Genomic DNA, 16,568 nt, shown 5'->3' with positions numbered 1-16,568 from the left:
TCAAATTCTGTTCGCGATATGCACAACACAATGCACAATTTGAACGCACGGACAAGGGCAAATCGAAGTGACTCCCATAACCTGGAGAGGCACAACAATAAATTGTACAGTTCCTAACCCTTAAAGGGACTTACCATATATTTTAGGCGAACATTATTTTCCCTCAAAAACGTCCATTAAAACTGAGTAATCTGAAAGTGGCTGGTGGAACAAGCTTATCGACATTTTTGCAAGATATTCTTATGAATAACCAAAAATATTGTACAGAAGGTAGTAAACCGTTGCAAACCTTTTGAAATAATTCTGGAAATTAACATTTTTTCTTGAATTTTTTTAGAAATGAACATATTGAAAATTTTCACCCAATCTTTGGGCGAGTGTCTTTAACCGTGTTTACATTTTATCCTAATAAGTATTGATTTACAGCTACGGTCGTTAACCCGGATATATTATCTGCCTTTGTGTTATTCCACGAAAGAAAACTTTCAAAACTGTGATCGCAGTTACTTTTAAAGTGAAACGGAAAGAACTTGTACATTTATTGAGTTGACATCTTAGTTTCATTTGACGTTCTTATTCTAATTTCTATGTAAGTATTTTCTAAATGAATTTTCACATCAGGTTTTTTTTTTTTTTTTTTTTTTCAAACATAAATCTTAATCTAAAAACTTATGTTTCAAAAGAGAAAGAGGAAGTTAATTGAATTAAATTGGAAATATTTGATTTATCTAGTACTGTAAAGAAGTGTGAATGTTAAAATTGTTAAGAAATGCTGATGACATTTTACTTTTATCAACAGATTAACGCGAGGATTTTTTTTAGAAAATGATCTCTGTTGACCTTTGACCTCCACTTGTGACCTTAACCTTTGAGCTGGGGTTTTGATTATGACACGTCGTCTTATCACGAGGAACCTTTATGTCAAGGAATATTAAAATCCCTTGATGAATGACAGAGTTATGAACAGGACACGAAATTGCAGACGGACGGACTGAATGACTGACAGGCTATTTTCATTTAATTTGAGAGTCTTTCTACAGAGATATTGTAGTGCATTGCAAATGTATTGTTTAATTATCAGAAACATATAACAGTTCTTAAGGTCATGCTTAGACATCGTCCATAACAACAGAACCTATTCAGTTTTTTCTTATCTTGTTACATATGAAGACAAGCGTACATACTTACCTTCAGTCAATAAAATCTCTCATACAAATATTAACAAAATGAGTGCCACGTCATTAGCGGAGTCGAGTCAAATTAGATTATCATAAATTCGGCTTAAAGAAATTTTAGTTGCTGTTTTAATGCCGTACGTACAAAAAGTCATAAGAAGCGGAAGTACAAGAACCAATTCACTTTTTGTTGATTTCTTATTAAGAAGGTTAAAGGATTTTATCTCTCCATTTCTGAGCAGTGTTGCAGGATCATTTATCTATATGTAAGATAAAGGATATATCAGTGAAAAGGTCACAAACCAAACAAATTATGATTGCAAGTATCAAGTCTGCTCAGTAAGCACTAGTTAATTTGTTAGTTTCTAGAATGTGTTGATTAAACAAGTACACATGTATAACTTTGTGACAACTTCGGTTGTCCTGTTATGCTTTTGTAAGCAAAGACTGTGAAGTACAGGGTAGTCGGAAAAAGCATGGGTTATGTTTTAAAGGGCATTAGTAATGCCTTAATTAAAAAAAAGCTAGAGCTGCTTTCGAGAAAAGCGAATGTCTCCCACAACTGCCATCATCTAAATAGCAAGTCAGTCTTTATATACTGTTTACTCACTACAATTCAAGGGTCAGAACTCCAAAATGCCTGGGCCGATTTGGCTAGTTATCCGACTTGGCCAAGGTTTTATGGTCAAACACATTTTGTTCAAATTTGCTGAAGATCGGATGAGAAATGTTCGACTTAGAATGCAGACAAGAGTAAAAAGGCCTATTTTTCGGTAATTCAAGGGCCATAACTCCAAAATGCCTAGGCTGATTTGGCTAGGTATCGAACTTGGCTAAGGTTCGATAGTCAAACACATTTTGTTCAAGTTTGGTGAAGATCGGATAAGAAATGTTTGACTTAGAGTGCGGACAAGAGTAAAAAGGCCGATCGATTGTTTGCAATTAAAGGGCCATAACGCCAATATGCCTTAACCGATTTGGCTAGTTATCGAACTTGGCCGAGATCTTATGGTCAAACATATTTTGTTCAAGTTTGATGAAGATCGGATGAGAAATATTTGACTTAGAGTGCGGACAAGCTTTGTGACAGACAGACAGACACACACACACATACGTATAGACAGACAGACAGACTCGAGTAAATCAATATGTCTCCCGCACCACTGTGTGGTGGGAGACATAATAAAGTGGTAGAATAAAATCGTTTCATTGCTTGTTGGTGAGGTGGTACGGGATGTACGCTGTCGAGAAGGCCATATCAGGCAAGAGTGAATATAGGATATCCACTATGTCGAAAATCTGAATCAGGCTCGGGCACATTTCATCGACACCAACTAGCTAAGCAGCTAATAATACAATACATCTTTGAAACGGATCCTGTTCTGAAGTGACTAGCTGTCAAACCACCATCTTTTACAATATTTACAGCTTCAATTCAAATCAATAAGAAGTATATTTGAACGGTCATAATACGTGTTACAAGACTGTTGTTCGCTTTGTCATTCAAGGAACATGGCAACGGATTACTATGGCAAGCGAGATGCTCAACACGAATCAAGAAAAAAATATAACACAATTTTAAATGTTTTCTGTTAGACTATAAGTAATATACGTTTTACTTTAACCACCGTCATTAAGATGCATCAATTCATTTCAGAAAGGGTTAGACATTGTGGTCTTCTCTTTCTCATGACTGAATACCGGTTACTAGAGATAATGCTTTAGGAGAAAAAGAATGTTTGGATAAACATAATAATATTCTATGGAAATATCAATGATTCAGAACATGTATTGCTGATTCAAAATCAATCTTAAGTCGTGCACTAGTTTAGTGAGTGATAGCAACCCAAGTTCCATGATCATTTCTGTCGTGAGTATCATTATGTCAACTTTTAGGATTATTCTAGTAGAAGTTTTTAGAGGATGTACTGCGCTACTGAACTTAAATATAGTGTGGATATTAACAAGGTTCGAGTTAAATATCTTACAAAGAAACATTTTATTCCTCATAATATCTACACAGTATTCGACTTTCTGCTGTAGGTTTTATCATGTCACGTTCCTCTCTGTATTCTCCGACTTTCTTCTATAGGTTTAATCTTTTGTTCTTATCAGCGTATTTCGACTTTCTGCTAAAAGTTACATGTGGAGACCAGGTTTGTACTGGTACAGGATCCAGAATAACTTGTTAGGTTAACTGTCCACCGTTACATAAATAAAATAATGTTGAAAAACGGCGTTAAACCCAACACAAACCAAAATCGACTTCTGCTAAAGGTTACATAATGTCATGTTCCTATCAGTGCGGTACGCTTTTCTGCTCTAGGGTCCATTATGTCATGTTCCTATCAGAGTAGTATGACTTCTACTGAAGATTCAAAATAAGATGTACAATTCATAATCCTTAACGAGACTTACCCACACATTTGAGGCGGAAAATATTTTCCCTCAAAAATCTATTTAAACTGAGTACTCTGAAAGTGGCTAGTGGTACAAACTTATTGGCATAAGATTTTTCCAAGAATTTCTTATAAATAACCAAAAACATTGTACAGAATGTAGTAAACTGCTGCAACCCTTTTGAGATAATGCAGGACATTTACAATTTTCTTGTATTTTCAATATCTAACTTTTATTTTCACCCAATTTATCATTTTTCAGTATCTTACAGTCTATGCCAGACTTGGTGAAAATGAACTTGTTGAAACTTTTCACCCAAACTTTTGACGAGTAGCTTTAACTTTGTTTATTTTTTATCTTGAAGTAATAAGTATTGATTGCACTATATGGCTACGGTTGTTAACCCATAAATGTTATCTAACCTTGAGCTATTCCACGAAAGGAAGGTTTTTAAAACAGTGATTGCAATTACTTTTACATAAAACAGAAAGAACTTATATATTTACTGAGTTAACATCTTAGTTTCATGTGACGTTCTTAATTTCTATGTAAGTATTTTTAATTTTGTTCAATTTAGGTTTTCTTTTTTTTACAAAAAAGTTTAAAATCTTATATTTCAAAAGAGAAAGAGGAAGTAGATTAAATTAAATTGGTAATATTTGATTTACTTAGTACTTTAAAGAAGTGTGAATGTTAAAATTGATAAGAAATGCTCTTGACATTTGACTATTATCAACAGACTTACACAATGGGTTCCTCAGAAAGTGCTGTTCTTTCGGTTTAGTTGTTTATAACAATGATCAAAAACATGTCCAAGCTATTGTTTAAATAATAATGAGTATATGCTTAACCACAACACATATAGTATTTCAAACTATTAAATGCTTATGAATGAAACAGTATTTGAAAACTGTAAAAAAAAGACAGCGATGTTAGAACCACAACATCATATAAATACGAATGCAATAATTATTCAGTTTCTGATGATCAAAAAACTAAAACTATTACAATCCTCCATCTGGATTTCCAAAAAACCGATGCTTCAATAGACAACAAACTATCGACTGATGTATCTAATTTAATTGTTACCCATCGCATGCCAAAAGAAACAAGTAAACATAAGTCTTTAATGCCGACCTATGTATCACAAATAATCTGCAGCTAATGTAATGTCATTATTCAAATTGACCGATAGAGATATTCCATCAAACAATACTAGTTGCTCGGGAGAGCACATAAATTTGTTCTTGTCTACCTGTCCGCCCGTCCATTCGTCCGAATGTGTCGTGCATATCTCAAAAACATATTTGATTTAAAGTCATCAAATCTCAATGGATATGTAGTCAGCATGTCAGGTTGTACACATGTGGTTTTGTTTTGAATTTCACTCAGCCAGACCAGAATATTGCATTGACTTAGTAAAAAAAAATGTCCATCCGTCCTAATTTGTGTCGCGTATATTTCAAAAAAACATATTTGATTAAACGTCACCAAACCTAATAGAACTGTTGATCAACATGAGAAGATGTGCACACGGGTTATGTTTTGATTTAACTCATGATGTTCAAAATTATGCCTTTTGACTTAGCCGAAATAGGCACAAAAGGACCAAATTGTTTGTGTGGCATGTATCTAAAAAACAGACTTGACCTGGGGTCATAAAACATTATAGGAATGTTATCAAGCAAGTGCAGTTGTGCACCTAGGGTTTTGTTTGGGATTTCACTCTGTCAGCCCATACTGGACTATGGCTGCTTACTTAGTAAAAATCTGTATAAAAGAGCACAAGATTTTGTGTCGCACGTATCTTTAAAAGTGTTACACTTAGGGTCATGAAACATTATAGGAATATTATTAAACATGTGAAGTTGTGCACCTTGGATTTCTCTTCAGCCAAATCAGACTTTTGCCCATTGACTTAGTCATAAATATTTATCAGGGCCTAAAATTTTACGTAGCAGGTATCTCAAAAATATTTGACATAGTCACAAAACCACAAATGGGGTTTTCACCATTTGAAGTTGGTGTCTTGTTTGGGACATCGCGCAGTAAGACCAGAGACATTAACCCTTGATTAAGTCAAAAATATGCACGAAAGTCATAAATGTTTGTGCCGCATGCATCGAAAAAGCATTTGTCCAAGAGTTATAAAACATTAGAGCATTATTATACAGCTTGTAAAGTTGTGTACCTTGTGTTTTGTTTTGGTTTTCATACATTCAGAACTTAGTTATTGTCCTTGACATATTGTAAAATACCTTAAATGCGTAGAAGTTTGTGTTGCATATATCTTTAAAAATTGACCTACAGACATGAAAAAATATGAATATTATATAGCATGTGAATTTATGCAAATGCGTTTTTTCTTGGGATTTCACCTTGCAAGACTAGAGTTATGGTCAAAGATATGCATTATAGGTTGTCAATCCCGTTTAAGCAACTTTCTTTGACAGTTTTCTGTTTTCATATGTTGTGTTAGAGATTTATTTATGTAACAAAAAGGCCCATTACATAGAGTTAGATCCCTATATGAAATGTATGTTTTATCACTTATTGTGAAATTTTGAAATAACCTCCCTTTAATATAAAAAGTATTTAAAAGGTGGTATATTTCTTTTGATTTTAGTGTAATTTTTAGTTAACATTTGAATTAGATACATATTGAGATATTTCATTACAGCGTGTAGCCTTGGAATTATCTAATTTCTATCTGTCTTGGTTGCGAAACCGAGATAGGCAAAGGGAGGTAATAATAATTTTATAAACTTGCATTTCTAATTAGTTTTGGCAAAATATGTAATTGCAAATCTCTGACAACTATAATACAGTAGTGCTTAAAGTTATATTGTTTCTTTGGCAAAATTTGTTTATTTAATTTATACTTATTTTAATTAACAGACGATGACTGACTCTCACTTGCTTGCTGTAGCGTTCGACTTTGGTACAACATACAGTGGCTATGCCTTTTCATTTCGAGACAACCCGTTAAAGATACAGACTAACCAAGGTTGGATTGCAGGCAGTGATCAGCTGATTTCGCTGAAAACGCCAACATGTGTGCTTCTAAATTCTAAAAAGGAATTTGACTCCTTTGGGTTTGAAGCTGAAAATAAGTTTGCAAGTCTTGCCGAAGACGGACAACACCATAGCTGGCTTTTATTTCGAAGATTCAAAATGCTCCTTCACAGTAACGAAGTAAGAGAACAAAATTTATTGCTTAAACTTGTGAATTGAACTTTGCTGAAGTCACGAACTTGTTCTGAAATTGTATTAACTAAAATTTTAACGTTCCTTCAGTTCAAACCTTCGGTTGGTTAACGTGTCAATAAATATCGTTGAAAAAAAGCAGTTCAGGAGAAAATATCAAACAATTTTGGCAAATTAATTAACATAATCGGTTTCTACTCTGATAAATGTGATTAAAGTGTTACAAAAATTGCTGTAAAACATGAAAACCTTTTATACCTTTCACCTGCTTTGCACACGTGAATTTCAGATTTAAAATAATTTTGAATTAATGTAAACAAATAATAGAATGTAGATCGTAGCACAATATTTGTTTACCTATTTCTATGTCATACATCAACACGTGCCCTTATAAGTCCCCTACTGGTTGAAAACCAGTTTCGGGGACTATAGGAATGCGTTCTTCCGTCCGTCCGTCATTCTGCCATCCTGTCATTCCTTCGTCCGCAATTTCGTGTCCGGTCCATAACTCTGTTGGAATTGTAATATTACTTGGCACAAATCTTCCCCATGATGGGACGACGTGTCATGCGCAAAACCCGGACCCTGGCTCAAAGGTCAAGGTCACATTTGGAGGTCAAATGTCAACAGGGGTTTTTTCCTTTCCGGTCCATAACTCTGCCACCCATGAAGGGATTTAAATATTACTTGGTACAAATGTACCTAATAATAAGACGATGTGTCATGCGCAACTTTCAGACCCCTAGCTCAAAGATAAAGGTCACACTTGGCAGTCAAATGTTAACATGGCATGAACAGGGTCTGTTTCGTATCCGGTCCATAACTCGTTCATTAAGGGATTTTAATATTACTGGGCACAAATATTTCCCATGATGAGACGACGTGTCGTGCACAAAATCCGGACCCCTGGTTTAAAGGTCAAAGTCACAATTGGAGGTCAAATGTCAATAGGTTTTCTTTCCTGTTCGGTCAAGAGCTCTGCCATCAATCAAGGGATTACAATATTACTTGGCAAAAATGTTTTCCATGATGGGACGATGTGCCTTGCGCAACACCTACAGCCCTAGCTTAAAGGTTAACTTCCCAATTGGAGGTCAAAGATCAGCAGGGCTTTTTTCCTGTCCGGTCCCTAACTTCGCCATCCATGAAGGGATTTTAATAATACTTGGCACAGACGTTTTCCATGTTGAGACGACGTGTCATGCGCAAAACCCGGACCCCTAGCTCAGAGGTCAAGGTCACAATTAGAGGTCAATGGTCAATATTGTTTTTTTTTGTCCTGTCCGGTCCAGAATTCTGTCATCCATCAAGGGATTACAATATTACTTGACATAAATGTTCCCCTGCATGAGACAACATGGCATGCGCAAAACCCGGGCCCTTAGTTGAAAGGTCAAGGTCAGAGAGGTCAAAGATCAAATTCAAGAATTACTTTGTCCGGAGCATTTCTTCTTCATGCATGGAGGGATTTTAATTTAACTTGGCACAAATGTTCATCACCATGAGTCACCTTGTTTTTGGAATTACTTCCGTTTGTTGTTACTATAAATAGTTTATACTGTAACTTTTTATCACTGGCCGTAAGGAAAAATCGAGACAACTTTTCTGTAGTACAACATGCATGTTACACCCAATTTTTAGGTGTATTTTGAACTATCTATACCTGACAAAGAGTTTTATGTGGACGTATATTATATATATTTTTTTAGGATTAACTTCCCTTTGTTGTTACTATAAATAACTTATATTATATTTTTTTTTATAATTGGCCAAAAAATTCCATATGAAAATACAGGTACTAGTGTAAAGAAATTTGCTATGATGCGCATATATTGTGACATTCTAGCACGCTTCTTTATATTTTAATATAGACGTTATGAGACAATCAACAACTGTAGGTTTTTGTTTTTGTATATGTAAATTTTAATCCAAGTGTTTTGTTATAACATATTGATTATATAGTACAATATTGTTTATACATCTTTGACAGATATCAGTTCATTATGTTATTCTGCAGTAGAGAAAATTAGGTGCCTTCCAGTAGGGGACTTTGTATTGCATGACAATACTTCATTCACTTGTTTCTATGTGGAGTGCTGCATGGGCGACTACCCTGCCTTCTGTGGCTTTTGTTTTGGACCTTTGTTTTTGTTGTTAATAAATAGTACTAAGTTTTATTGTACACGAACAGACTCTTTCAAGAACGACAACAGTTGAAGATATCAACGGGAAGTCAATGCCTGCAATGACAATTTTTGCCATGTCTATCGGATATTTAAAGCGACATTTCCTGGAAGCACTTAACAAACAGAAAATTGGGATAGAGGACAGCGATATAAAATATGTCTTAACGGTGCCAGCTATATGGAATGACAATGCTAAACAGTTTATGCGAGAAGCTGCCGAGCAGGTACACATCTCTCATTTTGGACAAATATAAAGTGACTAAATTTACTCTGTATAAATCCTATTAGCAATAAATATTCATTTGTCGTTGTTTAATCTATTTAAACATTAATGTTGAAAAGAAATGTCTCTCAACATCGAGTAGATGTAAAAAAAACGTTCCGGACCACAGGGTAAATAACAGACAATAGGACCGTTATTAACAATAACTAATCACCACGGATTTGATAAATTTTGGCTCCTATTTCTTGTTTTAATACTACGTGTACTACAGGTATATGCACCTTATTTTAAAAAAGAATTCTACTTGCGCTTATAATCGCATACAAAATGACGGCTATGTCGTTATGTGCGCTTACTTCTGGTGTTTTTTTTTTCAAGTGTTCAAGTATGCGCTTATTTGCCAGATTTTACAGTTATTGATGACCGCCTCGGTAGCCTAATGGTAGAGCGCCCGCTTTGAGTGCGGGAGGTCGTGGGTTCGATCCCTGGCCGCGTCATACCAAAGACGTGAAAAATGGTACTAGTAGCTTCCTCGCTTGGTGCTCAGCATTAAGAGGATGGTGCTAGGACTGATTAGTCCGGTGTCAGTATAATGTGACTGGGTTGGATATCATGTCACTTTCTACGGCGTGATATTCCAGTGAGGCAGCACTATAAAGTTGGGCATCGTGCTCACTGCTACAAGTAGACACCGTCGTTTATATGACTGAAAAAGTTTTGAAAAAGACGTTAACCCGAACACACACACACACACACACACACACACACACACACACACGTGCAGTTATTGATGAAGTTTTCAAAGCAAATGCATATTTTCAAAACAGTAAAGAGCTTTTTTTGAACATCAGATACAAAGAGATATAAGGTTATTTATAGATTTAATTTTTTAATTTCACTTTAAATACTGTGTATTATACAAAAATGTATCAGGCATTTTCATTCCCCGATACAACTAGAAAATAACAGTTTGGCAACAGTTTGGTTTTACCGAACGTAGGTTTTGTGGTAATCATAAACGGTTTATACTCAAGATTGAATTTAATACCTGTGACATAATATTATAGAATTTTTTAGAGTCAATAACTACTTCTATGTCGCTAAACGTAAAATTTATTTAAAAAAATAAATCTTTTCACAGGCTGGAATAGAAACCAAACGCTTGAAGCTGTCTTTTGAACCCGAAGCAGCCTCGATTTGGTGTCAGACTATCACGACGAAAGCAAAGGAAAGTCTTTCCAAATCGGGAAACCAGTACATGATCATTGACCTGGGAGGTAAGAGCATTTTCTTCGGTTGGAAACAATAAATTATTTACAATAATATTATGTATATGTCCCTAATATAAATCAAGTATTTAAATAACTATGTAATAATCAGATTATTTTAAGATTAAAACAATATTTAGGTTCATACATAAGGGTAAAACCCGACTAAAAGGAATATGTCTAACCAAGGCGCAAGTTTTGGTCATGCATCTACATGTACGTATTAACCGTTTAAGGAGGTAGGTTACCTTTATATTTTTATGTGCGCATGTCCAACCGGAAGCTAACGTGACGATTGACGACGAATTTTACGACAAACTAAATGTGTTTGTATATTCATTCTTCTGAAAACAAATCATGAACCTGTCTTCGATCTGATGCATTATGGTTTAATAATGCAGAAATAATGAATAAATTGCCGCAGAAACGCTTCAAAACAATGTTGCCTTAAAATGACGTCACTGACGTCATGACGTTACGTGTCAGTTACCGCGCAAAATTAATAGTTTTTATCTTGAATGTACGTAATTCTGTGCATTTTTTTTATTTTAACTATTTTCAAATAACCATCATTTGCTGAAATATTTTTATGAGTCTTTTACTCTGAATAAAAATCAATATTTTGCTTCTTTTATGTAGTTATTTTGAAATGTTATGCGGAATGTAAGAAAATGGATGATGGTAACCAATGTTATTTTGAATATAGTTGGGTGAAAGGTTAGTTGTTACGGCCATTTTCAAAAAAAAAATCTAGCGGTTCGATTTGTAATACCTATTTTTCAGGTTCCGTTGATAATTTGTTACTTATATACTAAAACTAAGATCTAAAATTGTTCAAATTTCGGTAGAAAATTGTGGTTTCTTGAATTGAATTGATGTTACCATGGAAACGAAGCCCGTGACCTATGTATCTAAATGTAAAATTCAAAAGCGTTGACACTGGTCTATTTAAGAAACACAGCTTCGGCTTTTTATTTTCATTTCAACAATATCCATGAGAATAATAGCAGCATGCTAAACGATTTTTCCATGAAAAATGCCAGACGAGGGTACTGCTGTAAGTATTCTAAGCTGTGAAATTTGTTTGAATAAATGCAAATAACACGAAAATATAACTTACGTTAGAAATAATATGTTTTATAGCTACATTAACTAGAAAGATAATCTTATTCAATATTTTTATAAGAAACTACGACAAAAAGCAAGATATAAGCTATTTTAAACATCTCTGTTGCCATGGTTACTTTAAACCGTAAGAAAAATAGCGTACCATGTAAAGTGCTTGGTATTTTGCTAATAATATTACTCAAATATTCCATGTTGGTCATTAACAGAATGGCACTGAAGCCGTCGAAAACCCCTATTTTTATACATTGTTGTTTAAAAATGAGAGAAAATGCGTTACCATGGAAACACGAGCCCCGCGACATATACATTTTAAGCTTTTATTAGAAAGATAGCGTGCATGCTAGTAAAAGTATCAATTATGCAGACTTCTACGGAAATTAATGAAACTAAAATACACTGAAAAGTGTTAAATATACGTATTTTTCTTCTTCTTTTAATATGAAATACCTTTGGAGGGTCATGTTCTTGCAACCTGGATAAAAATTGAACTTGAAGGGACAGAGACAAACGAAATTGAGATTGTAACAGTTAAAACTTCATATTACACGAAATACAAAAATGTGCTGCGGTTCAACTAATTTGAATTTACCCTTGTAACCAGGTAACCTACCTCCTTAATAAAGAGTGTCTCACAATATTAACATTCTGCATGTGAATTCTCACGTGGTCTTAATCTCCATTTAAAATCTCATATCATGTGCCAGCTTATGATTGTGTTTGCATTTCAGGTGGAACGGCTGATATCTCCGTACATGAGAAGCAGATCGATAATACGTTGAAAGAGCTGCACAAAGCTAGCGGCGGGCCGTGGGGAGGCACAGTTGTTGATGATAACTATTTACAATGGCTGAAACAGATATTTGGAAGCGCTACCATGCAAAAATTCCAGGAAGAACAAATGGAAGACTATTTCCAACTCCATAGAGAATTTGAAATAAAAAAGCGAAGCATCACACCAGATTCCAATGGAAAAATCACCGTTAGACTGTCTGCTTCACTGAGAGAGCTTTATCAAAAGAATGAAAAAGTACAATTGGACGACAAAATCGCCTCCTTGGGATTAAAGGGCATGGTTACATTTACTGGTGACAAGTTGAGGGTCGACGCTTCAGTTATCAAGGGATGGTTTGAGGCCCCGATCAACAGCGTGATCACACATGTACAACGCGTTCTTAAAGAACCAAACATGCAGAGAGTCGATACAATTCTTATAGTAGGCGGATTTGGCGAATGCAAGTTAGCACAAGACCAGATTCAAAAAGCGATACGAAACAAGTGCATCATTATCCCAGAAGGAGCGGGTCTTGCTGTTCTAAAGGGGGCTGTTCGTTACGGCCACTCTCCAGATATTATATCGTCAAGGATAATGCCTCACACGTACGGCTTTAGTGTTCTAGAGACATTTGATGAGCAAACACACTACGATGCTACCATTACGTTCCTAGATGGTGAGAAATATGCTGAAGATGTATTTTCCACAATTATACGAGCTGGGGAAGGGGTAACATTAGGGAAAATCATATCTAAAGGCCCGTACACTCCAACTTGTCAAGACAATACAACTTTTAATGTTTACTGTACAGAAAAGGTTGATCCGAAATACACAACAGATCCAGGGTGCAAACATTTGGGAAGGCTTAGAGTTTCACACTCTAATGGCCGATGCTGCAAAGACAACAAATTAAATGCTTCATTCATATTTGGTGACACAGAACTACTGGTGAAAGCTGTAAACCTTAGAACTGGAGAAGAATTTGAAACATACATTGACTGTCTTTAGAATGCTTTTTGGGATACGTTCAGTTAAGTAATAATACTGTTTAAGTGAACTTAAAAATAAAGGTATGCTAACTTTTTAACGTTTTCCAACCGATTTGAAAATAAAATGTATTCGTTATCCGAATATAAATGGTGTATTACAAATGTATAAATACTTCCTTCTGAAATTTTACGAACATTGATAAAATATACAGCGTAAATCTCAATTTTAATTTTATAAGTTTTCAAGGTATGAATCTGTTTTTCATTGCAGTGAAGCTTTTTTCTGCATTTTTACTTGTTTTCCTGATCGGTATGTCTTAAAATATCCTTTAGCATGTTTTTAATTTTTGTTAACATTTCTTTTTGAAATTGGTGGAAAACCGTGACAAACAATTTAAGAAATCACCATGTTAAAGGGAAGTAATTCTGAAAGATTTTTTTTTTGTAATTGCGGCAATATGATACATATGATAAAAGATTATAATTAAATATTTTACAGAATTGAATGGAAATAATCAATGTTAACTTGTTACCTTGACCTTTGAGGTAGGGATATGGGTATTGCACACAACACATTGTCTCATTATTGGGAACATTTGTGTTAAGTAATATCATAATCCCTTAATGGATCACAGAGTTAGGGATAAGACACGGAAAAATCCCTACTGACTTTCCGACTGTGACCTTGATCTTTGAGATACTGATATGGGGTTAGGGAAGACATGTTGTCTCATTTTGGGGAAAACTTGTGTTAAATAATATTGTAATCCCTTAATGGATGACATAGTTATGGGCCAGACAGGGAAAAAAACCAAATTGATTTTTAACCTCTGAATGCGACCTTGACCTATGAGACAGGGGTCTAGGTGTTGCACAGGACGCAACATCTTATTATGGGGAACATTTAGGCAAAGTAATATCAAAATCCCTTTATTGATCGTTGAGTTACATGCTAGACAAAGAAAGGGTCCTCTTGAAAGTGACCTCCCAGGAAGACCTTAATCCTTAATCTTTAAGCCAGGAGTCCGAGTTTTGTGCATGACACGTCGTCTTATCCAGAGACGTATCTGTGCCAGCTAATACTTTTAAAATCCTGTTTTGCATGATAAAATTATGGACCGGACAGGAAAAACACCCACTGACCTTTGAACTCCAAGTGCGACATTTAAGCTAGGGTTCTAGCTGCTGCAAATGACACTTTGTCTGATAATAGGAAACATTTATGCCAAATAATATTGTAATCCCTCCATGGATGACAGCGTTCTAGACTGGACACAAAATGGACTCTGTGCATGCCATGTTAACATTTGACTGCCAAGTGTTACGTTGACCTTAAAGCTAGGCGTCTTAAAGTTGTGCATGACACATCATCTAATTATGGGGTATATTTTGCAAATAATATTAAAATTCCTTCATGGATTATTTAGTAACAGACAAGGCAGAAAAAAACCTTTTTGCCTTCAAGAATAACCTTGACCTTTGAGCTAGGGGTCCGGGTTTTGCGCATGACACGTCATCTTATCATAGGAAACGTTTGTGCCAAGTGATCCCGTAATGGATGTCTGATTTATGGGCCAGATGCGAAATTGCTGCTGACGGACGGAATGACGGAAGAACAGTCTTTGTTTGTGTTACAGTCCTGTATATTGTAAATGGGAAACATTTTAATGTTTCTGTTAAAAATTTGTTTTAAGTTGTAATGCAAGTGATTTCTGAAATTGTAAATTCCATTCATGTACATTGTTGTTATTCGACATTGTTATATAAGGACAGAGTTTAAAATTACAGCATGCGTATTATCTTTTTGGTGTGTGCATTTTGTATCTAACCTTCACTAAATAAAGATCTTATCATTAGTATGGATATTTTTGTATTGCACGTTTTGTATGCAGTCATATCATAAATAACTCTAAAATGAATGACGAACATCCGTTAATTGGATGTGCTGACAAGTTTAATACCATCACAACACAGTTTTATTTCTTTCCGTAATTATCATGTCAGTTCCTATTATGTCGTTTATGAATATCAAGACGTCTCATGAGTCTTGTTAAAATATGAATGTCTAATGGCTGCGTTGATTTTTCTTTTTTGAACTGCTATTCCTTAATAAAAACAAGTATGATTGTTCGATATTTATTCATTTGAAGGCATGATACCGATCCACAATATAAATTCCAGCCTAACAGATTAATTTTATCTTTTTAATTAAAAATTCACGCAACAATTTGTATCCCAAAAAATATAGATAAAACAAGGATTTATAGCCAACAGGAATATCACGTTCTAAGTATCAATACAAACGTACAAAGTTATACGGCGACACAATCAAATAAAAGAACATACATGTAGTGGAGCAATACATGATCTATGGAAGACGGTTAAAATTCGCTAAAAAAAACAAAGACAAATACAAACAGGGAATGCCACGTGCCAAAAATGCAAACCTCGCTTTTAATCCCCATCGTGTTACAAAGTTACAGAATAGTGAAAAAACGTCATCCTAAAAGGTGTATCATTAACATATCAGGCATGGTTTGTAAAACCACAATGCATGATCTATGGAAGACGGTTAATAGTGTACTAAACCTTACTTTGAATCCACATCGTGTTCTAAAGTTACAGAATACTGAAAACGCCATCACCACCAGGTGAATCAATAACGGATTGGGCATGGTTTGTACAACTACGAAATTTTAAGCCTAAACAATTTATGAATTTTCATAATAATTGGATTGTATTTTTTTTACATTCAGTAGCAATAACATGTCATGTTTGTAATTGACATATTTTTAGAAGCAGTTAACAGTTTTCATAGCTTCTTGGACTTCAGTTGCCTACTTGACTTTGACTTTCAAAACCTCATACAAAAGTCTGTAACTCACACCTGACATAAAAATATTTCATTATTAACATGGCAGTATGTGTCTTACTACAAACAATCAGCAATACATGTCTAACATCTAGTTTTCAATAAACAAGACCTGAATTTTGTGCTTTCCCAATTGCGAAATCTGATGACAAAAAAGCTAAATTTGCTAAGTTTCAAATCGCTGCAGAAACTTTCCTGCAAATGACAGCACCAACTTCTACACGGTTTCTTTCTCCAATAACACTGTAAAATACGAAAACAAGTATATGTGTGACCGTACCGTCTTTTCAATACGTTAATTTCCCAACGACAACTACATTTTAAGTTATAGCTCGCTCAACGAAGACA

The 16,568-nt window shown here is 34.8% G+C and overlaps 1 protein-coding gene across 2 annotated transcripts; it reads left to right on the top strand.

Moving 5' to 3' along the window:
* The first annotated feature begins 446 nt into the window (after window positions 1-446).
* On the top strand, window positions 447-15,205 carry LOC128559913 (heat shock 70 kDa protein 12B-like). Of its 2 annotated transcripts, none has more exons than XM_053553042.1 (5): window positions 447-589; window positions 6,474-6,770; window positions 8,974-9,192; window positions 10,333-10,468; window positions 12,316-15,205. In XM_053553042.1, exons 2-5 carry the CDS (start codon window positions 6,477-6,479, stop codon window positions 13,365-13,367), a joined length of 1,701 nt encoding a protein of 566 aa, XP_053409017.1. In that variant the 5' UTR covers window positions 447-589; window positions 6,474-6,476; the 3' UTR covers window positions 13,368-15,205. The 2 variants fall into 2 exon arrangements, with proteins under 2 accessions (XP_053409017.1, XP_053409018.1); XM_053553043.1 differs by lacking the exon at window positions 447-589 and adding an exon at window positions 3,993-4,123.
* The last annotated feature ends 1,363 nt before the right edge of the window (window positions 15,206-16,568 follow it).

The sequence above is a fragment of the Mercenaria mercenaria genome, chromosome 10 (assembly GCF_021730395.1).
Source record: "Mercenaria mercenaria strain notata chromosome 10, MADL_Memer_1, whole genome shotgun sequence".
Classification (NCBI taxonomy): domain Eukaryota; kingdom Metazoa; phylum Mollusca; class Bivalvia; order Venerida; family Veneridae; genus Mercenaria; species Mercenaria mercenaria.
Note: the sequence above shows the minus strand (reverse complement) of the source record. Positions and strands in the feature narration are given on the sequence as shown.